Source organism: Lasioglossum baleicum, chromosome 6, assembly GCF_051020765.1.
Source record: "Lasioglossum baleicum chromosome 6, iyLasBale1, whole genome shotgun sequence".
Lineage (NCBI taxonomy): Eukaryota > Metazoa > Arthropoda > Insecta > Hymenoptera > Halictidae > Lasioglossum > Lasioglossum baleicum.
The window spans coordinates 3,824,263-3,849,785 of NC_134934.1; the positions used below are offsets into that span (position 1 = coordinate 3,824,263).

At 38.6% G+C, this 25,523-nt stretch overlaps 4 protein-coding genes across 7 annotated transcripts; 2 read left to right on the forward strand and 2 right to left on the reverse strand.

Annotated features, from left to right (window-relative positions):
* Positions 1–2,185: 2,185 nt before the first annotated feature.
* Positions 2,186–4,051, reverse strand: LOC143209411 (mitochondrial genome maintenance exonuclease 1). Its single transcript, XM_076425021.1, has 6 exons — positions 3,847–4,051; positions 3,370–3,763; positions 3,036–3,296; positions 2,754–2,961; positions 2,519–2,651; positions 2,186–2,446 (listed from the first exon to the last, which is right to left on the reverse strand). Exons 2-6 carry the CDS (start codon positions 3,755–3,757, stop codon positions 2,306–2,308), a joined length of 1,131 nt encoding a protein of 376 aa, XP_076281136.1. The 5' UTR covers positions 3,758–3,763; positions 3,847–4,051; the 3' UTR covers positions 2,186–2,305.
* A 357-nt stretch (positions 4,052–4,408) lies between these two features.
* On the forward strand, positions 4,409–10,501 carry LOC143209404 (DNA (cytosine-5)-methyltransferase PliMCI). Its single transcript, XM_076424997.1, has 15 exons — positions 4,409–4,794; positions 4,877–5,447; positions 5,525–5,888; positions 5,965–6,291; positions 6,360–6,512; positions 6,591–7,050; positions 7,116–7,315; positions 7,395–7,812; positions 7,887–8,210; positions 8,279–8,430; positions 8,503–8,837; positions 8,913–9,024; positions 9,098–9,247; positions 9,323–9,492; positions 9,576–10,501. Exons 1-15 carry the CDS (start codon positions 4,671–4,673, stop codon positions 10,048–10,050), a joined length of 4,335 nt encoding a protein of 1,444 aa, XP_076281112.1. The 5' UTR covers positions 4,409–4,670; the 3' UTR covers positions 10,051–10,501.
* On the reverse strand, positions 5,524–25,516 carry Pnuts (Phosphatase 1 nuclear targeting subunit). 4 transcript variants are annotated; one of them, XM_076425010.1, is made up of 9 exons: positions 25,324–25,516; positions 24,352–24,417; positions 23,500–23,684; positions 21,066–22,912; positions 15,402–15,628; positions 15,172–15,322; positions 14,782–15,096; positions 14,548–14,707; positions 5,524–14,244 (listed from the first exon to the last, which is right to left on the reverse strand). In XM_076425010.1, the coding sequence occupies exons 2-9, from the start codon at positions 24,352–24,354 to the stop codon at positions 13,407–13,409; spliced, it is 3,726 nt and encodes a 1,241-aa protein (XP_076281125.1). In that variant the 5' UTR covers positions 24,355–24,417; positions 25,324–25,516; the 3' UTR covers positions 5,524–13,406. The 4 variants fall into 4 exon arrangements, with proteins under 4 accessions (XP_076281125.1, XP_076281127.1, XP_076281124.1 ...); XM_076425012.1 differs by lacking the exon at positions 25,324–25,516 and adding an exon at positions 24,914–25,317; XM_076425009.1 differs by lacking the exon at positions 25,324–25,516 and adding an exon at positions 24,624–25,317.
* Positions 10,662–13,099, forward strand: LOC143209415 (calcium load-activated calcium channel). Its single transcript, XM_076425027.1, has 4 exons — positions 10,662–10,842; positions 10,941–11,018; positions 11,131–11,450; positions 11,517–13,099. Exons 1-4 carry the CDS (start codon positions 10,782–10,784, stop codon positions 11,607–11,609), a joined length of 552 nt encoding a protein of 183 aa, XP_076281142.1. The 5' UTR covers positions 10,662–10,781; the 3' UTR covers positions 11,610–13,099.
* Positions 25,517–25,523: the final 7 nt, after the last annotated feature.

The following is a 25,523-nucleotide window of genomic DNA, read 5'->3' on the forward strand; positions in this document are numbered from 1 at the left end:
CGGAAGATTGCCATTGAAAGACGCGGATGAAAACTTCTTAATTCCAGATGTGCTCCAGTTTCACGGCACGCGGGGCCTACCCTTTCACCGGGGCTGCTTGCACATCCGTTATTATCTACCACCGCGCCGTGTCGTTCCGAAAAAGAAAACGCTTCACACTTGGCCGGGTCATTAACACATTGTGGACATTGTTGCATGGTCTTCACCCTTTGCACTCGGAGCTAGTTTAACTCGAAAATTAAACATTCTTCCGACCTAGAATATTTCCATTCCTGTGATTTTTGAAATTTTATAAATGTTTAGTAGAATACGTGACACGTCTCCCGTCATCGGTGCTCGGAAAACGAAAGACGCCAATCGACGTCTCCCGTCTACAGTGTTAACGGTCGCCAAGCCATTTCTTCCGTTAGAGCGCGAGTCGTGCCGGACAACGATAAATGTGCCACCCTCCTAATCGGGAAACAAGTTCGGCGGGAGAGACATTCGCTTAGAGGATTTATTTCGATTGCTATACTCCCCCGCCGCTGTTCGAACAGCGGGGAACACCGAGGATGAATAGAAACGTATCGCGTGACTATGATTTTATTACCCACCAGCCGCTTCCGGGTAATTTAACCGCGAAGCGGCAGGTTACGTGTAAGCTCCACACGAATTCTGTAATTCGCTGAGCGACTTTTGATTATTTCTGACGACCCGGCCGTTTAACCCATTTGGTTGGCTCTTCGGACACAGACTATCGAACCTTGCCTCGCATATTTTCACGAATTCCGGGATTTTTGCAAACAAATTGCAATTGTAATAAAGATATCCTTGATATGCAAGGTGTTACCATTATTTTGTCGAAACTTTCCAGGAACTCGGTTATAATAATTTCTCGAATAAAGAGGCGCGAGCAGGTTCGTTTCGCCGAAGTTTTTGAAAGTAAAGGCGTGTTGGTTCCTCGGCAGACGTAGCCGCGAGGGGTAGCCTCTGCGAAAGTTATCGTTTTCATAACTCATCCCGTTCAAAGAGGGTGGTTCCTGCCTGGGGTTGACCAACCAATGAAAATATGTCCCTGTTACGAGAGGATTAGCGAGGATTAGTCGAAAGATTTAGAATTGTCTCGCGCCCCGTGCTCGCTGAACGACTAATCCGGAAATATGGTCATCTTTACTCAGCATCCCCAAGACATCAGCCCAGCAAAAAAAATGTAGGTAATCAACACGTGGGGTTCTTTCCTTGTATCCGCTAAGCTGAAATTGCTAACCGAAAAATATTATTATTAATTACCTCTTTTTATTTATTACGAGCTTCGCGAGTAGGGTTGATGTAGCTCGCTCGCTTTGCGAGCTCGCGAGAGAATGTTTATAATGTCGATAATGCAAACAGACGTTGATAATGTAAATTTCTATTGAAATATTGATTAAAATCCAAATCGCTCGCTTTGCGAGCTCGCGAGAGAATGTTTATAATGTCGATAATGCAAACAGACGTTGATAATGTAAATTTCTATTGAAATATTGATTAAAAGCTACGACGTTCGTTTTTTTGTTGTATTGAAATATGATTCTAAAAGCACTTTTAGTTTGTCCCGAATTTTCCATTTTTCCGTGATACTTTTACAATTTTTTTAATCTAAAAACCTGATTTGGACTACAACGAACATTAAAAAAAAAAAATTAGCCAAATCGGTCCAGCCGTTCTCCCGTGATGTCGTGACCAACGAACAGCATCTGATTTTTATTATATAGATAGATTTACGGAAATAATTACTCTACTTAACGCTTTGAAACCTGAAGCTAAGAGAGTAGGTACTATTCGGGGATTAACTTTCGCCGTATGTTGCCGCGAGTAATTCGGAGCTGAAGAATTACAGTAGTATTCAGAAACAGGGAAATACGACGGAAGGTGCGTTTCCGTAGCTCCACCATTAGTTTATGGTTCCCAGGGGCATGCGAAGGGTTGCGTATCACGCTTACAAGGCCCTGCGACGGGCAGCCGGATAATGTCACGACCTAAAAAGGGTTGCCTCCAAGTTATAATTGCTATATGTTAACCGAAAAGGATAGGTGGGGATGCGACCATGTTTTTATTATGAACCTCCAACGTTTTCGACAACGAAATTGCAAAATTACCCTCTTTTATCTCCTTCGTCTTAATTCGAATATTTCTACCAGTACGACGATTAAAGTGAAACGCAGGTGAAAACGATTGTTTGCGTTTTTATTGAACAGAAAACACAGAAAACGGTTTTCTTTTCTTTTCAAATATTCGAGTATCTATATTGAATACATTTTGGTGCGAAAAAGTACTTAGAACAAGTTTATTACTTATTCAGATTTCCATAAAACTTTTTTAATCGTCGCAGCCAACTTTTCCACGTTTTCTCTAACAAGTCCTCTTTTATCTCGTGAACAGTGGCAGGGTCGCCATTTGTATATGCAACCACGACCATCCCCTTGGTTATCTATAAATTTATTTGCAATTTTATGCGTTCGAAAAATCGTAAATTAAAAGTGATCGAATTCAAAATAATTACCGTGAACGGGTATACACCAGATGCGTTCACGGCGCCAATGTAGGCGCTGACTTGAACAGGTGCATCGTAAGTGGATGCTAAAGTTGATTTTTTTGTGTCCGATTTTTTCCAATCGATTACACACAACTCACCCCTAAGTAGAGAATTTTCTAATTATAAAATGAATTGGAACTACCTCACCAGTAGTAACTACTGAAGGTACCTTCTCTTGCGATAAACTCATTCTCTGTGTTACCTATAAATGGCAATGCAGTCTACGATGCCTCTGTACATCAAATTTGGATGGGTTACGTAAGTTTCCAGATTTTTCACTTCATCTATATCTGACAAAACAGGTTTGACGCTGTTGTACGCTAACTCAACTTGCGGAGAAACGTCAACCTCCTTTCGATTCAACGTGCCCTGTATGCAGGAGTGCAATAGTCTACCATTTCTCAATAATCCTAGAAAAGTATAAACTAATAACTGCATCCTGAAAGAGCGACACACTGGAGGCAAGTCAGAAGACCGACAACACCTTGACAGTACACATTGAACTCCTGCTGACCCAATTTTTCAATCATGTTCTTCTTCCACAATTCTAAAGCTGCTTTCGCCTTGAGTGGCATAGTTTCGCGAAGAATCACCGTTACGCTTGGGATGCCTGACTTCTTACCGCCTCCATTGGACTCTGTGGTAGAGTCTTTAGACGCGAGGAGAGGAAACGAAGTCATTTTTTTAATCACATCCTTAGACAGCGCCGTGTAGCTATTTTGTAGTCGTATACCGTTATTCTCTTCTACATATAAATACATTATTATTCATATTTTTCCATTCTCTTTCGACACAGAAGATGGTCGCACCCTCCTTACCTGGGTTTAATATATTTTTAGACATTAGCTTGTCTGTAGTAATACTACTCAATACTAAAGATTCTCCTTCGTGAACTTGTTTGTGCATTTCATAAGGACTACTCATCCAAATCTCCTTCATACTCTTCGCTTCTATTTCAGAACACATGTTTGTCTTAATAGTTGTACTTAAATTATTGGTTCCACAACATTGCTCATCGACATTGACATTGGCAATGTCAATGTCACCTCTGCACACATTTTCTAAAACTTCTTTTTCTTCTCTCAGCTTCAACTTCTGAAATGCACCACTCGCAAGCGACAAGTTTCGAACGCATTGTCGGGAAATACAGTTGATATTAGACCGGCAAAAGAGCAGTGGACAAATAAAGTATTTGTTGCCAAACATAGTAACCTAACAAATATAAATTATGAATGTACAAATGTTACGAATTATGAATGTAATTGAATAAATAGAGAGAGCTGTTTTTATCTCACGTTATGCGGCAGTCCTTCCTGTCACATCCTTCAAAAATCAATTTCTTAAATTAAATCGTTCGAATCACACGTGAGATCTAAAGAAACATGCTTGACTGCTTGCAACTTGCAACTGCTTGACAGTAGTTGACAGATCGATAGATCTGACATTCGCGCGCAACGTGCAACATCTTCAACAGACGGATCTTAACCACAGATTAGGTATAGAAGTAGACCAGCCACCTTATGGGGTATCGTGTCGCACGATCTATAATACTGACATCGCTAAAAATCATGTGGGGAAAATAGGAATTCATATTATCGACATCTTGCCAAAATAAAATAATAGTTTTTGTCAGTTACAGACTAATTGCAGACTAATAATAAATTTGCGCGACTGGTCTCCTCCTACTCCTACCACAGACGGTGCTCCTACATCTCGATATTAGTTCCACTATATTAGCTCGACCGATACGGTAGAACGTGACACAGAAGTGGTAAGAGGTCTAGAGTCTATTTAAATCCTGCAGACGCGAGACAAAAAAATACAGTGGGTGATTGGTCTACTTCCATAGCTGATCCGTGGTGTGATCATGTAGAAATGGCGTTTTCATGTAAACAGGCTTTAAAAGATTTTGGCGGTACACTATCAGCGACACGTCCTGTTACTTGCGTGTGTGTAACGCATCCGTGAAGCTATGGGAAAACGTGTTCATTTGTAATTATCTCTAACATTACAAGTACATTCCTATTAGAGTTGTTATTGTTTAGATGTAAGGAGCTTGTATCTCGGGTGGAAAGACAGATTCGCGAGGGTTCAGTGAATATATTAGATTTTATTCAACATGATATCGGCTATCACGGCAAACAGTGAGAGTTACGAGACAGGAAAACAAACACAGATCGAGGATACGGAAAGGCGTCAAATACCTATAAACGAACATGTTAACAAGGAGAACCAGAATACAGGTAAATTGCTTGAATGCTACTTAAAACTAGCACTATACAAAAATATCGTTATTCGTATATACTGAAATTTGCTTTTTCTCAGTGAACGAAGCTACAACGCCTCCAGAAGCAAATAAGGATAGAAAGAAGCTTCGCAGTGGAAAGTATATACATACAGATGTTACAAGTTTGCACAGAGTTAACGGGAATGCCACCAAGAATGCATCGCTCAAACAAAAAAATCAATCTAAGAAACCCACCAAAAGAAAAAGCGACGCAGCCGAAGAATTGGAAGCCAAGGCTCCTATGCTGGAGCAAAAGGAAGAAACGTTAGGAAATATTGTTAAGCCTGAGAACGAATTAAACCACGAACAAGTAGAGTCAAGCGACGACCTTGAGAGCAATACTTTTAAGAAGACTAAGGCAGAAAATTACAATGCGAACATGGACGAATCGGAACCGCTACACCAGAAACCTGTTAATTTTCACCAGAAGTGTGAATATTGTTGTCAGAAACTGAACAGTCCCGATTTAAAAATATATCCGGGTCATCCCAACGGAGCTGTAGAAGAACTCATTGCGCTAACAGATCCCAAGTTATGTTTATTCACAGGGCAGGAAGCTACATTTTTCGAAGGTGACGAAAGACCACAAAATAAATTGACTGACTTTTGGTAGGTAATCTTTTACTACTGCCGATAAAGGTTGCATTAACTGTTAAATGTCTATTATCCATCTTCTTTATTTATAGCGTATACGATAAGAACGGGCATTTGTGCGCTTTCGACACCGGCCTGGTCGAGAAAAATGTAATTCTTTATTTTTCGGGTTACATGAAACCTATTTACGATGAAAACGCATCTCCAGAGGGAGGCGTGCCGACTAAAGATGTGGGACCAATAAACGAATGGTGGGTATCTGGTTTTGATGGTGGAGAACTAGCCCTTATAGGATTTACTACGCTATTTGCTGAATATATATTGATGGAACCTGCCGAAGCTTACGCGCCGTTCATGGATTCTGTAAAAGAAAAAATTTATATGAGCAAAATAGTCACGGAATTCTTATTAGACGAAATTAATCCTACCTACGAAGATTTATTGAATAAGTTGCAGGTAAATCGGAAACCAAAATAGGCTATTGTGTACAAGTAATGTTTGGCCTTTCTTAATTCTACCTGTGCTCTTTTAGACTATAGTCCCTCCAAAGGGATTGTCTAGATTTACGGAAGACTCTTTGTTAAGATACGCTCAGTTTATCTGTGACCAAGTCATTTCCTTCGATGCATCAGCAAGACCCGAGGATCCTTTATTAATCACAAGTCCGTGTATGCGAGCATTGGTAACACTCGCGGGTGTAACTTTAAACAAACGAATTGCGTTGCGCCGAATACAGCCGAGAGATCAAAAGAATAAGAAAATTGGATGGACAAAAGCTACAACTACAAAATTAGTGAAAAATATGTTTGAAATATTCTTTTCTGAACAGTTGGCCACAAACAACGAAAAAGATATGTTTGTAAGTATATTGGGCTTTTACAGTAAATGAAATTTAATTTACTAGATGTAATATTTTTTTATTAATAGGCTCCCAAGAGACAAAGATGCGGAGTCTGCGAAATGTGCCAACTATCGGATTGCGGAGTGTGTTCCGCGTGCAAGGATATGATCAAGTTTGGCGGGTCTGGAAAGAGCAAACAAGCTTGTAATAGGAGAAGATGTCCGAACATGGCAATTCAAGTAATGAAATTTCAGAGAAGCCTATAAATATTCGTTTGTATAAAACAAATGGGTCTTAAAACCTTGTGTATCTTTTAGGAAGCCGATGACTCGGACCAAGAAGATGACGAGCTCAACGACACGCTAGTAGAAAATACAAAGATTACACAGAAAATGATTCTAAAAGAGTTCAAGCATGTTGAAAAAGAAATCACGTGGGTGGGAGAACCGATTATCGACGATGGACGAAGAACATTTTATAAATCGGTTATGGTGGTTGACGAAGAGATAAAAATAAATGATTACGTATTGATCGAATCGAACGATCCGACTGTACCACTGCAAATCGCTAAAGTCATGTATATGTGGGACGATAGAAATGGGGCAAAATTGTGTCACGCGAATTGGTTTAGAAGAGGCAGCGATACTGTGCTTGGCGAAACCTCAGACCCGTTAGAAGTATTCTTACTCGACGAATGCGACAATGTACCATTCACCTCTGTGAAATCTAGAGCCACTGTTATTTACAAATCTAGGCCACAGAATTGGAGCGAATTAGGTAATTAAACAAAATGGCTAAACTACTACTATCGAACGAATTATTAAATGTTGACGTAATTTCAGGAGACGCAGACTTATTACCGGAAGATGAGATACAAAATAAAGATGGACGAACATTCTTCTATCAAAAACGATACACGCCTGAAACAGCTCGTTTCGAAGATCCTCCTCCAGACCCTGTCTGCCAACGGAAAGAAATTAGCCATCGATTTTGCCCTGCGTGTGTACGTTTCACGACGTTGCAGTGCTATTATACGCCAAAGGTATGAAAAATAGAGGTACAACTTTTTCTTGATTATGTATTGAATTTTTACTGAAAAACAAATACATCGTTTGTTTCAGGTCTTCGACAAAGAGGAAGAGAAAAGTAGCAAGGAAGTAACGTACAGCGTTGTAAAATACAAAGGAGAAGAATTTAGAGTTGGTTCTGCTGTATTTTTATTGCCTACTGCTTTGAAATACAAATACACATCTACATATCATATTAGTTCGAAAACGAAGAAAGGGAAAGTCGACGAGGATATGTATCCAGAATACTACAGGAAATCTTCGGAGCATGTGAAGGGTTCAAATTACGATACACCTGAACCATTTCACATTGGTTATATTAACTCGATATACGCAAAAACTAATAGTAAATTGGTTGCTTCATCCGATATATGGATTAAGATAAACAAGATATATCGACCAGAGAATACGCACAAAGGACTTACGTTGATGCAACAAGTTGATCTTAATATGGTGTATTGGAGCGACGAAGGTAAAATAATACATCTTATTTTATGAAATATAGGATAAATAAAGAGATCGATAATTCCTATTCAATCTTTACAGTTTGCGATGTAAAGTTTTCGGAAGTGGTAGGAAAATGTTACTTGGCGTGTTCAGAGAATTTAGACGAATCTGTTGAAGAATGGACTGCGGGTGGTCCAAATCGCTTTTACTTTTCCCATGCATATAATGCGGCGGAAAAGACATTTGTTGATCCACCGAATCGTGCTTTGAGCATTGGGAAGCCAGCAAAGGGGAAAGGAAAATCAAAGTGCAAGAATAAAAACTTTGAGAACAGTGACGCTAAGAAAACGATTGACAAACCGGTAGAATATTGCAGAGTGACAAAGAAATTGAGAACGCTCGATGTGTTTGCTGGCTGCGGTGGTTAGTATGAATATTCAGGCGAAGCATATTATTCAATATTTATTTCTGACTTAAATTTTATTTCGTAGGATTATCCGAAGGTTTGCGACAAGCTGGTATCGCAGACAATCGTTGGGCAATTGAGAGGGAGGAACCAGCTGCATGTGCTTATCGACTCAACAATCCTGATACAACTGTGTTTTGCGAAGATTGCAATGTGCTTTTGCGGAAAGTTATGAATGTGAGTTACATTCATGAATGTGTATGTACAGTCTAAAGAAGTGTATATGGAGTTTACACATGCTGTTTACAGGGTGAGCTTTGCGACAACAATGGTCAACGTTTACCTCGGAAAGGGGAAGTAGAGTTATTATGCGGTGGGCCCCCGTGCCAAGGCTTCAGTGGCATGAATCGATTCAATTCACGGCAATACTCGTTATTTAAAAACTCGTTAGTGGTATCGTGTTTGTCTTATTGCGATTACTATAGACCAAAATACTTTGTTATGGAGAATGTTAGAAACTTCGTCTCTTTTAAAAGAAGTATGGTTCTTAAATTGACATTGCGGTGTCTTGTTCGAATGGGTTACCAATGTACATTTGGTATTTTACAAGCCGGTAATTACGGCATTCCACAAACTAGAAGGAGGTACGTTCAGCCAATTCGTATAAGTTAAATGTATACTTCGAGCAAGATCTGAATTATTTACTTCTTTGGATCTAGACTAATAATATTAGCTGCTGCGCCTGGAGAAACACTGCCAAATTACCCAGAACCAACTCATGTGTTCAACAAACGGGCATGTCAATTAAGCGTTGTTGTTGATAATAAAAAAGTAAGTTATCCTAATGGTTACACGACGATCATTTTTTGTACAAATTCGGTAATGTTTTTTTTGTCGTTTATAGTATTCGTCTAATTGCGATTGGACGGGATCAGCGCCGTACAGGACAATTAGTGTCCGCGATGCGATGTCGGATTTACCTAATATTAGAAACGGTTGGAACAAAGAAGAGATCGCCTATGGGGACGAGCCGATCTCCCACTTTCAAAGAAAGGTAAAGTCTTATCCTTCGTAAGTAAAATTTTTATCTAAAAATTTTTCAACAAACGTATTTGACATTTGTTTCTAGGTAAGGCTCCGTAAAGAACCGGATGCTATACTACGAGATCACATTTGCAAAGACATGGGCCCTCTGATCGAGGCGCGAATAGCACACATTCCGATCGCAGTCGGATCCGATTGGCGAGATTTACCGAACATTGCGGTACGTCTAAGCGATGGAACGTATTCTAAAAAATTGTAAGTATAATTCATTTTTATTCCTCTCGGTATCATCTAGGAAAAACGATTGATTTATCGAGTAACGATTGTTTCAATTGCAGAGAATATTGTCATCACGATAAAAAGGCTGGCAAAAGTTCGACTGGAGCATTTCGAGGTGTCTGCAGCTGTTGCACAGGCAAAGCTTGCGACTTATTGGATAGACAGTACAATACTTTAATTCCATGGTGTTTACCTCACACTGGAAATCGTCATAACCACTGGGCAGGGTTGTACGGTAGACTGGAATGGGATGGTTTCTTCGGCACTACGATCACTAATCCTGAACCTATGGGCAAACAAGGCCGCGTTCTACATCCTGAACAAACGAGAGTCGTGAGCGTGAGGGAATGCGCCAGATCGCAAGGTTTTCCAGATTCCTTCCGCTTTTATGGAAATATACTTGACAAGCATCGCCAAATCGGCAACGCTGTGCCACCACCGCTAGGCGCTGCGCTTGGCATTGAGATTAGAAAATGTTTAACATCCGAGAGGACCGAGCAACTAGAGGATAAACTAGACGGTTTTGGTGACTGATAGCAATGTTAAAAGTAACGATATTTATAACAAACTATTGTATTGAATCTTAATGGTAGCACAATATGTTATAGATGTCTTTTTTATCTATATAAATTTACGAATAAGTGTCCAGTAAAAAGTATGTAGATGCTTCCTTATACCATTTACGTGACCAAAAGTATTATGTGATGCATATTCGGTATGCAACGTTAACAGTAGAAAAAAAGCAATATTTATTTTCATGCATAACGTTTTAATTACGGGAAACTAGTATTTTAAATTACACCGGAAATATCGTATAAAGATGTGCATGCCGCCTCGAAAACTATTTTCGTGCAAGGACTCATTTGTAACAATTATCACGTCGTATGTATATATTGTACCTTTTTACAGTTATGTGTTAAAAATAAAATTGTTTATCGACATAGTTTTAGAAGAGAAATAATGACGAATAAAATGATTAAAGGAATATTTATTGTGAAATAAAGTCTTTATAACAAAATATTTCGAACGAATCGTTTCTTTTCCACCAAGGTTTGTTTTTTCTTGGGAAAATCAAAGCTCATTATCATTTTTTTTCATCATAATAACGCGCGTACTCTATATAAGAACGTAAATAACGAAAATTAATTTCATACCCATTCACAGCTGTTCCAGGCACAACACGAGACGGAATTCCAACGCAGCAATACATATACTTACATTACATGGTCTAAATAATTTAAGCAATATTTAATAGTTTATTTAATATGTGGGCGGATACGATTTTAATAGTTTTTATCAGTATTTGCACTGCTTTACTAGGAGAAGGTGCGAAATTATAAAAATTTTTCACGTTATTTGAATTAAGGTTATAAAGCTTTCTGCTTTATCGTTATTATTTTCAACATAATTTTCAACATTTGTAGGTTTAACATGGCTAATGGTTTATCGAACAGAAAAGTATCAAAAATTAAAGGCCGAGGTCGAGAAACAAAGTAAAAAGTGTAAGTTTTTAAGTGATGACACTACATAATTGGAAAGTGGTTCCAGACAATTTTGAACAAATTGTTCTTTATTCGAGTGTTTAAATGAATTGTTGAATGAAATTGATTCTAGTGGAAAAGAGAAAAGAGGCGCATGGCGATTCTTTGGATAAACAGCAAAAGAAAAAGATAGAACGAGAGGAGGAAAGATTAAAAAATAACAACAGAGATCTGTCACTTGTAAAAATGAAGTCAATGTTTGCAATCGGATTCGCATTTACAGCTCTTTTGAGTATGTTTAACAGCATTTTCGATGGCAGAGTTGTGGCAAGGCTACCTTTCGTTCCAATCAGTTGGATACAAGGTTTATCGCATAGAAATCTGCCTGGCGATGACTATACAGAATGTTCATTCATTTTTCTGTACATACTCTGCACAATGAGCATAAGACAGGTATTTATTATTGCACGCAATATTTCGCATTCGAATAAAATTACTCAGCGAGAACATTATTTACAGAACATCCAAAAAATGCTTGGTTTCGCACCATCCAGAACTGCAAGCAAACAAAGCGGAAGCATCTTTGGCCCTCCGCCACAACAATTTAAATAAATTTAGACAAATATGAAATTTACTATTACATTATTTAAATTCGGTGAGGTAAAATTTTGCAAAATATGCAGAAATGAATTGTTTAATTCAATGAACGACTGATTTGCAAAAATAATTCAATGACGTGCAGATTAAAAATAAAATATGAAATATAATATATACTTTATGTGTATATTGTACATTATGAATATATTTAGTTCGCATACAATAAATATATATTTAATACTGGTATATGTCCTTCCTTTAAATAATTTTACATAGTACAATATGTTCATAAATGTGATAGAACACAGATAGTCGTTAATTCTGCTGAATTTAACAAATTGCGAGGAATATAACTATAAAAGATAAAAAAGAAACCACCGGTTTTGTATAAAAGTCGAAAGATGAAGTCGAAAATAGGAAGATTTAGAAACGATGTAAAAAGACAGTAAAATGAAAGGGAGCCTTTCCGTGTTGGTACAGTAATGCAGCATGTTTTTTTCTTTTTTTAGAAAATAGTTATTGATTCATATATTCCATCAAGCAGCTCTTATACAACAATCAATGTTATATACAAACGTAACGATCAATCATATACAAAAAATAACCACTACCTTTAATTCGTAAAAAATACTTAATACAATAATAGTGTATCCGCTATCCGTATTATGGAACGCAAATTCAACGTATCACCGAAAATGCGCTCTATAGTTGACGGATCGCTTCGCCATGGACTACTTGATCAAATTATATACGTACACATTTTTTTTACTAAAAATTGTTGCCTTTCTTTTTATATTATTACATATCATTTAAGCCTAAAACAGTCTCTTGTTATTAGAGCTAGCGACATTCTTTTTATACAAAATGATACAATTATGATATTTACAATAGATCTACAGATACGACTAAATGTGAGACATCTTAAGTTAATAAAAAGTTATTTAACTTGTTATTTGAACTTTTGGTGTTACAATGTTCCGTTGTATGTTACGCATAATTCGTCTTAACAACATTCTCGATCACACAAATTTGTTAGCGTTAGTAGAAAGCAAGTGGAGGACACCCATCTGACAATCTTGAAAGACAAATGCTCGTCAAATTGGAATTCTCCACATTTGAATCGGTAGCGTCGTTACACACGTTGAAATCGCTAGGTGTCATGCCAATAAGATTAAAAATCGCGACAATGCGGTCAAATGAAGTTATTGTTATTCCAACATATGTTCGGCAGTGGCTACTGTCTGTATACCGTGAACGCAAAAGGAAGACTTAATCGAAATTTTACGCTATGATAAAATGTTCCAATCCGTAGTATCTTTTTCACTTGTTTCACAGTTGCAATATTCCGACACAATTGCAATAAAATGCGACTTATCGTAGGAACCTCTCGCCGTCCAGCAGCCGATGAACCTATTGTTCTCTTTACATTGTCATTAAAAATTTCAAGCAGCTTTCTTTAATAAATTATCTGCCGATGTTTTCTTTTCACGAGAAAATAAAATTGTTATGCTGCGTTCAATATTTTTACTTCCTACATAACCTAATCCACAGAAATCAAGAATTATTAGAATATCGCTCGAGTTCGTGAAAATATAACTGTACAAATATTACTTCGTGCCTTCCTTCGATAGCATTATTATTAGAAAATTGCACATTATCATTGATTATCGCGTCTGACGTGTGTCACGATCGAACAATGTTCTTACATCTCTATACGATCATTCATTCCAAAAAGTCCGTTCGCATAGAATGAATGCATTATATCACGTTATCGCGTAATTGTAATCGATTCCTCGGTTACTTGAACACCTCTCAAAATGGCGGACAGTTCACTCCGGGATGAAGGTACTGACACTTATCACCGACTCGACAGTAGCCGCTCTTTGAAAATTGTCTGCACACCGGTGGTTGTTTCCCACTTCCCCTCCATCCGCCACCACCGCCTCTCCATCCACCTCTTCCAGGTGGTCCCCCACCACCTCTGTACCAACCAGGCCCAGGTACACCTCTACCTCTGCCGTGCATCGGGCCACCACCTCTGGGACCTTGAAAGTTTGGTCCAGGTCCGTACATTGGACCCGGCGGGCCTTGGAAGTTGTTCGGGTTCATGTTATTGAAGCCCATGTCTTCTGGTCCCATCATTCCATAGCCCTCTTGCGGTTGATTGTACATCGGCGGTGGTCCCATCATTCCAGGTGGTACCATCGGACCACCCTCCATGCCTGGTGGAAAAGCATTAGGCATGTTTCCCATAGGATTCATCCCCATGCCGTCGGGTACAACAACTTTTCCATCTCCAGTTCTCCATCCTCCGCCTCCCGCAGGCATTGGTCCACCCATTTCAGGTCCCATCGGTCCCATATGAGCAGGTCCCATCATTTGTTGAGACATTTGAGGCATTGGACCCATCGGCGTCGGAGGACCCATAGGCGCCATCACTGGCTGTTGATTATGAGGGAACGACGGATAATGAAAGTTCGAGACTGCTGGTGCCGGCGGTTGTAACTGCGGTTTTGGTTCTGGCCACGCCATGGAAGTAAAGTCTTTCTCACTTTCTTTGTTTCCGGTGAGATCATCTAAAGGAATGATTTTTGGATCACTATATCCATGGTGGCGTTCTTCGTCGGGTTCCGCCGCAGAGTCTGGGATCCTGTAATCGAAATATATTTATTAATTATCATGATTTTAGACGAGACCGCGATAACTTCGGAGAAAAAATTTGTGTTTTATGGGACTCGCATCAGTGAGTACGATTCATGTATGAAACCGTTCAATGGTTTGGAGTTCCTAATTATTTTATGTAGCATGCATAGTATAATTCACACGACCACACAAATCCGTAATACTCGTGTGTGTCTACATGCGAAGTGTATACTTCGAAATATTTTAAAGAAATTCTATTAATGAGAATATAATTAATATCGAGTGTGTAGTTATAAAAATAGAATCTTACATGCTGCGGTTGAAGTATAATGCCTGTAAAATGCCTTTCTCCCGTGCGTATTGGATATCCTTCTCTCTGCTATCTTTCCCAGATTCTACCAAGGCTGGTGGTAGATCGATCGAAATTAAAGGTTTCCATCTCGTTCTTTCTTCCATCAAGTCTTCGTTACCTGCGGGTCGCGCGTGTCATTAAATTCGATGCTATAATTAAAATATCCTTAAATTTACTAGCTCGGCTACTCACTTAATTTCCTGGCCATCTGGAATGCTTCTCGTTCGTTCTGTTTCTCCATTTGTTTCATATCGGTGAACGTTTTCGTCACGTTCACCCTCTCCGTTTCGTCTAACTCGAAGTAACGCACCGACTCTAAGTCCGTTTTCCATTTCAGTACTTTTTTCGGGCCTTTGCGTTTCTGAAGTAGCAGAACGCTTCTCAATCCGTCAACATAACGGATCTCCGGATATGAACCGGAATTTTCTTTTTTCGACGAGTCGGACACGGAAGAATCTTCCGGCGAATCGGAAGTTTTCTCATCCATATCGTCTTCGGGCGTAGGTGCTGTAATTTGAATAAACATTAACAATGATAAAACACAATCTAAGTGCAATAATAAAATAAGAATAAAAATCTTACTGTTACTTCCGGTGTCATCATCAATATCCGATTTGAATATCCTATTCTCTTTCTGGTCTTCCGCCTCCTCTTTCTCATTTTTACATTCGTCATCTGAATTCTCTTTCTCCTTTTCCTTGTCTTCGTCCGTTTCCAGAGTATCTTGATAAAACTGTATATAAAAAATATTTTCGATTAATTGTTTCAATTAATTATCGTTAAAGCCTGATCCTGCGAGCAAGTATGCGCACCTTAAAGTTAGGCTTGACAACTACAGGTGATTTTTCATCGGCACTTGATGGTGAGGTGGGTGGAGGCGTAACATCTCGATTATCGTTAGTGGCAGTCTCCTGTTTCTTGGGTTCCGTGGGACCATCCTTTGTAATCGAGGTCCTACGTTTCCTCTTCCGCGGTTCTTTGCTCTTTGTTGACGCCGTCAACGCATCCATAAACATATCGCTTTCTTGCAGTATCATTGCTGGAAAACAATTTAAACAAACCCATGGTCAAAACAAAAATAAAATGGAAAACTTATAATTCTGATCAAGAATTCGATTACTCGATTGAAAATCGACGTGCATCATTCACGTGAACTACAAAAATCGCAAATGCAATTAATAAAATCATTAATAAATCAACGAAATATATCAATGTTGTTCTTTAAAAAACCATTCAGTGTAATCTGCATTTGCAATCTTCTTAAATTCGAACGCGACACGCTCAAGTTCAGACCCGTCTATGACGAGACTAACGTTCACAGACCGTCCGCTGGACCTGCAAGAAATAATTTAAGAAGTAAGCTGATAAACAATAACAGGTGGATGGCAATCCTCGAGAAATCTGAAAAAGAAAGATTTTTTTATTCCAGCAAGGTCGTCCAGGAAGGCAGAAAGCTGTAAACAGCAAAAATACGGACGATTGTTTTAAAAGAAATTGGGAAGAGCAACATTTTTAAAATGCAGAAGAACGAAGACATAATATCGATTCTCCGGGGAAGTGAATCTTTAAAAAAAAAAAAGAAGGTGAGAGCCGTTAACGCGATCCAGAGTGACTACATTCAATGCCGAAGTTAAATTCGGCTATTGCGTAATTATGAACTCGACTGCAAAATGCTGTCCTACTACACGATTTCCGTGACGAACAAACAAACTTTGTTGATCGATTAGTTGATCGTTCCAGCTTTTGCATCGAACGTGAAAAAATGATCTAAATTATATGCGCGTGTTTACAGCGGGATCCGCATTGTTCAAAGTTGCAAGACACGCGAGCAATAGGAACGGTAAACAGAGATCCAATAAGCGTAAATTCATATTTTACAGTCTCTATTTGATTTTCTTGTTCTTTTGTTGCTAAACGAGCTGCTAGACGGTCTCTTTGATCGAGTGTTAAAATGGAGATCGAATCCAAGAAGAAAAGAAGAAGGCACTGGATCGTATCAGAACGTTTCGAAACGTATTACGGAACAACTTTTAATAATTTGCCACTTTATCAACGAATTAACTGCTATGTAAATTGTAGTTGTCTCTTCACGAATGCATTTCGATAACAGAAACAAAGACTTTTTCCGTGAATCGTTTAATAATCGATATCTCCAAACTTTTCTCATTAATTTTGTTCCGATCATCTATCTCTGCGGTAAATTTTTGTTTCTACATCAGTAAAAATTAAAATAGACCGTTTGATAAAATTTAGAATCGATACGCGAGGGTCAAATCGTTTCGTTTAACCAATTTCTTTTTTCAACGTTCCTCGATAGTTCAAACGATGCGCAACGATAAGAAAAACCATTGTTGTGCACAGAAAGTGCAAGCTCGATTTATCAAATGGATAAATGTGTTACACGATAATCATGTAAAAACGTTCTTCTTTTTTTGTTAACGGATTCGATAAGTGATAATAATAAACTGGGGAATAACATACGGGTTTCATTGTACGGCTCCAATTTTATTTCCATTAAGCTCTCTAGAGTAATAGTTACGTTTACTTTGCTCTAAACGCGATGCAAATTATTGAGTGTACCTTTAGCGCATTTCTTTATGTAACAATAGTAGCGTACATGCTTTTTCCAATATCACTTTTCGTGCAATCTCTTTTAAAAAAAAACCCTCTTTGCAATTTAACGTGCCGTCAAATATCAGCACAAACAGTTACAGAAAATTTACACAATTTTACGTGACGGTATATTGCTGTAAAAACAGGTACGTTTCTTTCTTTTTATTTTCGTATAGACATGTTTGATTGTCTCGAACGTTAAACACTCTAAGAACTCTCTGTAGTTATCTCGTCTAAACAAATATCAGTACACAGATTATATTTAATCGACGCTAAATGTGTACAAGAAATAGATTTACAAGTACCAAAGCTGTATATTTCAGTACATCGGACTTAACATCGGACTACTTTAAATCCTTTCTCTCTTTCGTAATACAATCGGCAAACTATAGAAATTAACAGAAATTAAAATAATCTCTCTTTTCCTCTGATTTAAACAACATCTCTACTATCTCAGATTGTAGGAACGGATTAGCGTGTTTCAACCTGATAAATAAAAAACAGTAAAACAAAAGAGAGAGCTCTTTCTCTTTTATCGTACAATCAACAGAATTATAAAAACCGATAAAAATGAAAAGTAATTGATTGTCTCGTTTGAAACGGTATCTCGGCTATTATTAAGTTTCTATTAGTTAAAGTAATTGTGAAAAAAAATAGTAACAAAACGATAGAATAGTAAGTAGCTTTAACAGTAAGGCGAGCTACGAACGCGCAGGGAGTTCGTTTCATGTTGAAATCCCTGTTTGAAATTCAAACGGGAAGATCAGGGACCGCATGATGATAGAATACGTGTTCTCGCGTTGCGCCGCGGATCTGAATACGTTGAACGGTTAATACATCACGCGTAGCGTAATGCAACTGCTACGGGAAACAGAGAGACTGGGTCCCGTACGCGATTGCCGGCACAGACACCGTCGCAAAAACATCGGCCCCGGCACACTCCGCGCGGAGTGGAGCGGAAAAGTGCGTCGTTGCGCAACTCCGTCTCGTAATTCCCGTCCATCCTTCCTCTCGCGTCTAATTCGAACCGGCGATTCTCAAATCCAGTCTTTCTCGTCGGACGAAACGTTCCGAGCCCTAAATTCAAAAAGATATTTACACGAGATGAAACAATTGCTCCCTGACAACTTGTTTAAAGCAAAGGATCAGCCGCGTACCTGTTTTCGTTAACTGCGCCGCACGATACTAGGCAGATCGGTTCCAGAAAATTATCATAATATAGATCCGAGTTTTTTCTTATTTTTTTAAATAGAAGCCTGAACGTAGATATTTTTTCGAGCAAGTTTATAAACTGTCCTTTTGTCTCTGCTTTTAATGATTCTCTCTCAGACAAACGAAAGCGATTGTTTGCGTATTAGAGAACTCGATTCTACGGAACGGCGATTTAAGTACCGTGTTAGGCTGCGCCAAGGACAACCACGATTATATCGTTTCCGTATCCCATTGTCTTCCTCTCTATGCTTTCCAATAAACGTTCCGTTTTCACCCCCGATTGCGAAATCCGCGACCACTGGCAAGGAAGGTAACTTCTTCGCCGTGTCGACGTCGTCACCGGAAATAGACGATTACGTGTCGTGTAAGAAGAGGCCCGCTGATCCTAAAGGGCGGCTTGCTCGAGGACGTCGAGTCGATACGCAGCGTCGCATTTCATGCATTTTTCAGATGTGCTTTTCATCCACGAGATTCCATACTTGTCTCTCTCAAAATTGAACTTCCTCCGAACATCGTGCCACATATCTTTCTTTTCTCGCCTCGTTTCTTTCATTTACTCGTCCGAAACATACAAACTTTGCTTTCTCTCCGTCTCTTTCCCTCCCTCTCTCTCTCTTTCTGTATCTCACTCTCACTCTTTCTCTCTCTCTAATCTATCTCGCACGCGCTCAAGCTCTCTCCCTCCCACCCCCTTTCGTTCTCTTTCTCTCTCTCCCTCTCGCAATCTTTCTCCCTTTCGCTCTATCTCTCTAGCAAGCTCTCATCAACATTCTTTCTCGCTTTTACAAGGATATCTCGGGACTGATGTGCCCGAAACAAATTTCAATTCTCTCTGATGAACGCACGAACGTATTCGAATGATTCTGCAAATCCACTGTGAACTAAACAACAAATACAAATTTGAAAATAACGTTTGAAAGAATTCCTTTCCCTTGTGCGGCGCCGTTCGAAATGGTGTCGTAGCGTCCAGCGTATCTTCTTAAACGCTAATCGAATGTGATAGCGGTGGACAAGAAAACGGGATGCCTAAGGGGAATCTAAAATGCACTCTAAGGACAAGCAGAGGGACAACGCTCTCCGCATCGTCGTGTCTTTACGAGAACATAATGATAATTCAAAGAAGCATGCAACCAATGCAAAACACGTCGCCAAATCGTAAACTAATTAATATCGATTTAGTTCCAGCGTTACGTAAAACGGATCTGGATGAACGACACCATTTTAACTGGGGCAAAAGTATGATCTTGCACTTCCGGTTTGTGCGATTAGTCACCGAGAGGATGGAAATCTGGATGGGCCCACGGTATGAGTGTTTGCTTTGATCAAGCATTCAAGTGAGCAAGATGTATAGCAGAAACCCAAGAGTTAAATATTTCCAGATTTCTGATCAATTTATTCAAAATGCTTAATAGGGTGTACATGTACAAGGGAAGAAGTATGGACAGACAAGAGTTTGGCATTGTCTCCTTACCTAGGTAGATTAGTAATATCCGGTTGGTGACTTCTATTCGGTGTATCGTTCGTCGGTGAACGGTAAAGAAACACACACCCCGAAAATTCAATCGGATAACAGCACACCGGTTTTTATAATTTTATGCAAGAAATTTTTTTTAAAAAACAGAACAAAATTACCAATCGAAGAAACTGCCACGATTTCTTGAATGTCGCTTAGCCGAGATAAGTCTACGTTTTACTCCATAACCACACCCGGGCACTAGATTTTATTTGAAAAGTTTTCGATACGTACGATTTAATTAATAGCGAAGATTACCTGCTGAATCTTCTTAATATAGGAAATAAATCGACGCTCAAAGAGACGATCCTAATTGTCTTCGTTCTTCTAACACGATGATTAATTATCGGGGCAAGGCACGTGCGATCCATTTTCGATCCACTTCCACGTGGTACGAACGATACAGGTTTTCTTATACCTTCTATAAGCTCTCTAATAATATTTAGGAAAGTAGTACAAACAGGGTTCTATCGTATGGTAATACAAACTAATGTAACTTTGGCCTGAAAGAAATTCTGCATTAATAAGAGAAGTAAATTCTGCATGAATACCATCAATTGTAAAATATCAATGCTTGCACAATATATAGAAAATATATAAGTTATTATAGTTTGCTCATCTTTCTCCTGGAGCCATCCACCTGCAAACTCAATATTAAGAAGTTAGTAGTAGCACGTACAATAGAGCAAAACCGATGTTCAAAGACTATCAACTATTATAATTCAAAACAGATTCGACAAACTCTTTACTTTCCATGATGCGTTTTCTGCAATATTATTACTCTATTCGTTAAATTAAATATATATAAACAATGAATATATCACCAATCATCCTCTCTTTTTTTATATCACAGAAACAAAAATTTCAAGAAGTATTTTCACTATAAAATGGTATATTCTGAAATCGCGCTTAATTACAAATTTTATTAATGTAGTAATTCGTATCGAATGCAGGCACCCGTAATAACGAAAATAAATAGATCGCGAAAACGTTTAGTCTCAGAACATCAGTGTGGAACAAGATTTTAAGATACATTCCTTTTTCCCTAAAGAATCGACTTATTAAAAAAAAAATATATAGTATAGATTGTAAAAAGAAATTTTTAAGCATAGTATTCGAAAGACTGAATGATACTTACGTTTTGGTTTTGGTGGTATCAATTTAATGCCTCCCTTCTTTTCTTCTCCTGGAGGTGTAGTTGGTGATTCCAAAGACAACTTAGCCCGTTTATCTGCTGTTGGGATAGCTTCTCTGAGCGGAGACGCCCTCTTCAGAGTAGGTAATTTTTGAGGTATGACCTTTTTCTCAATGATAGGATTTGGTTTTTTCGCTGATCTTGGTGGCGGTGGTTTTACTTCTTCCTCCAAGCCGGTAGATCTGAATTTCGAGTTGAATGTTTTCACAGTCTTTGGCCGTGTTGTAGAGTCCTGAGAATTTTTCCTGCTCTCGATGGAAATTGAGATATTCTTCTTTTCAGGCATTACAACAACTTTCTTCGAATCAGTCTTATTTTCCTTAGAGCTGTCCCTAGAATCCGTAGACGACTTTCTTACGGCCGCATCCCCCGGTTTCTCGTCTTCAGACTTCTTTTTCGGTATTTTTCCCAGCTTGGAGCTCAAAGCCTGCCCTTGTACCTTCTCCAATGTTGCTTTATCCTTCTCCGCCTGGTCCTTCTTCTGTTTCTCTTTCTCTTTATCAGATTTACTTTTACTGGAGCTACTATGTTTACTGGATGAATTGGATGAATGATGCCTGTCCTTGTCCTTGGAAGACTTATCCTTGGAACTCGAGCTTTTCGAACTACTAGAACGATGACTACTAGATTTTGATGCGGAACTAGAACGATGCGAACTGGAACTCGAGGTATGCTTAGAACTTTTGGAGGATGAAGAAGAACTATGATGATTTTTCTTGTCTGAACTACTAGACTTTTTCTCATCTTTTTTCGAAGAATCCCGATTTTCTTTATTACTAGATTTACTACTTTCACTACTAACAGTGTCTTTAGAGTCTTTATTTTCTTTACTTTTAACAACGTCCACGTCGGTACTGTCTGTGGAATCTACTACAGTCTGTTTCACTTCACTCGAAACTTGGTCTAAATTTTCAGATTCTACAATGTCCGTTTTACAGTCTTGACCACTGACTACACCATCACTGAGTTCCGTAGACTCTACTCCTTCTGTAATCTCCTTCACGGAAAGCGTGTCGTCTACATCTCCGTTAATTTCTACATTTGTACTATTCGCATTTAAAACACTACTAATATTTGCAGCATCTGTCTCCACTTTTGTGAGAATCTGTTTACCTTCACGAATCGTGATCTTATAAACAGGAATTGGAGATTGAGAAGATGTAGATACCACAACGAATGCTGGCTTTTTTGATTGCTGCGACGACAGTTGCTGTTGTATTTGCACCTGCTGCGGTTTACTAACAACCTGCAGTTGCAAAGGCTGCACGCTTGTCCTTTCCTGTGCCTGCTGTTGCTCTTGTACTTGTGGTTCTTGCTGAATCTGAGATACCGCAATAGACGGCGTAGAATTCGATGTGAACTGTAGATCCTGCACATGCACTGTTGCACCCTCTGTGCCATCGGAAACTTGTTGAATACCACAATGAATGGAATACTGTTGCTGTTGCTGCTGCACTGACTGAGATACAATATTCGCTCCTGGAGTTCCAGTGTTTTGCACTGGGACAGTCATAATTTGTGCTGGCACAGAATTCGGCGCAGCCTCTCCTTTCACTATTTTCAACCATTGTTCTACCAGCCGACTAGCCAGCACTCTGACCCCTTGATGACTGCCTTCCTTCGTCAAACCTTTGACCAACTTCGGACAGTTGTTACTTTTCAATCTTTCGATATCTACTGGACATAGCAGCAGAAGTTCAAGTAATTCCTGAATGAGAGCCCAATTTTTGGCAAGTATACCGTCGGTAAGCCACATGTGAATGAGATTCCATCCTCCAGCACCCATAAATCTAAAAACACATGAGATAGTCCATGTTTTAAGCTATCTCGGAATGCAATATATACTTCGACGACTTCATAATAGAACATATTTTGACTGTAATTTGTGGGACTCGCATCAGTGAGTACGGTCTACGTTTTGAACCGTCCAATGGTTCAGAGTTCCTGTATCTTTGATCTAGCATGCATTTTATATATCACACAATAATACAAATTATAAGTACCCTGTGTGTGTCTACATGCGATGTACAAAGTTAGATTTGTTACGGGCTGTACTTCCGAAAACCTATCATGTCCGATTTAGCTAAAATTTTACAAATAGCTAGATTTTACATGAAACAAATTTTTGGCGACTTGAAATTTAAGGATCAAAATTTTGCGAAGAATGTTTTTATCATTTTAGTGTCACTCCGTGTAATTTTAAAAATTTCTATAATATTGTTGAAATTCTGAAAACAGGTTGTTTTTAAATTAAAACATTTTTTATGTTTTCATACAAGATTTCAGTTAAATCGCGCGTGAACGGTTCTCGGAAATTTCGCCTTGTTTTGTATGTTGTGTTAATTTGAAATAAGATGAAATTGACATTTATACTCACTGACTAAGTAAATCCGTGTTTGTAGTTTTCAATATCTGTATGTATATGCATTTCGAAACTAGCTTTTTTGAGAACTTCGTCATTAAATTAGCTAACCGATGAACTTCTTCTTTACTTCTAATACCTCCAGTTGGCCCCAATAAAACACTAAGACATTTTAGTAAAGAAAGTGGATCTATACGTGGCTGAAAAACATATGCACAATCTTAAATACTTTCCAATTATCAAATAACTATTGTTTTTAAAAAATTCTACTCTATCAATACTCCGAAAAATTGACTCGTAAAGCAATCCAATTTAACACTTTCATTTCATTCGAGACAACGCAATAACTTCACATAGAACAAGCGATTAAAAAAAATCAAACAATTATTAAATTTAACCTCTATTTAAAACCGTATCGTTTCATACAAGTTTTAGATCCACGGGAAATGATTATATAAATTAGAAATCTTATGTAAGCGTTGCATAAATTAAATGAACGAGTACAATTTTCGATCGTACAGAACGGATACGTAAATAATATGCATCGCATAGAAACGGAAATTAATTCAGAAGCGTTAGGATCGATTACCTTCCCCATTTCGAGATTGAAACATGTGTATCATAAGTGCATGTTAAATTAATTTTAGAAAAGCCGACATTGCACTACGAAAATGCTCGCATTGTACGATCATTGAAAGTTCGCGATGCCAGAAATAGGATACGAGGTCATGTTAAGTGAAGGTTATTGATCCTACCGCTGTTCCCCCTCCCTTGGCGGTCAATCGCAATTCTGAGTACATGGCGCCCTCTCTCAAAAAACTCGTGAAGCACAGGGAAAGTAAATTAATTTTAATAAATTCGACTTACCATTTTGACGTTATTCTGGACGATTTAGCGCATATCGAAGTACAAAGATAGGATCATGTCGAAAATCTGTAATGAAACACAAAGATACTCGTGTTTTTTTTGTGGGTAGAAATCAGAACGGTAAGTTTGTCGAAAGCCGAGCGTAACACGTTACCGCCATATTGTCGAACATTCGCACGAACGTTTATATAAATAGGTATAAGAAAAACCTTGTACTTCTACGGATGAAAGAATGAAAAATGATTATATACGTTTGAGAATAAATAATTTACCTAGGCCTATAATTACATTCACCCGAGATCGCTCGCGACTATTAATCTCTCGAGACGCTTTTCTATCCTCATCGTCCTTTCGTTATGCTATACGGAAATCGTTAATGTCGCGGATCTGAAACGGCAATGTCGAAAGGACTTTCCTATCGAATCTTTCGTCTATTTGATTTTGCGCTATTATTCATTCCCTAACGAGGAAGAACTTCGATTACTGAAATTAAATAACTGAAAGCTACAAATGTGAGAACTATCGGTACGAGATGCAAGCTCCTCCAGTCAACGGTGCTCACCCGATGGTCAACTGGCAGATTCCTTCCTGCGCAATACTTCCGCGCATATCCCACCCAGAATGGTTACACAACCGACCAATCGCGTCTCGTGTCCCTCCGAACGTCGACCAATAATTGCCGCGACCCCACCCTATCACTTGACATCATCACCGAGCAACTTCTATTTATAGCACACCATGATTGTCCATTTGTGCTGCATCGAAATATTTTCTTTTTTTTTAATACCGAATTGTAAAATTTTGTTTTCCATATACCATCACTAACACTTTTTTTGACAAATTCTCTCTCGAATAATATTCCATTACCACACGTGCAGTTTCGTATCTTGCATGCAATTACTAAGTACAAAAGTTCGACAGGCCCGACAATATGTCCATCATGTTACGTCACTAATACATTCGTTATTTCACCTTTCTGTAGGCCTCTAATGTTTGGCGACTCAAGCTCCTTCTATTCTTATTGTATCCATTAACGATGGATGTTTACTTAAAAAGAGTTTTCTAATACGTAATGAATAAAAGAACTGTACCACCCCCCTAATAAAATGTTGCAAAATTAAACGGTGTTAAAAAAGAATATAAGGCTTCGGCTTTTTTGAACGACAGAAAAG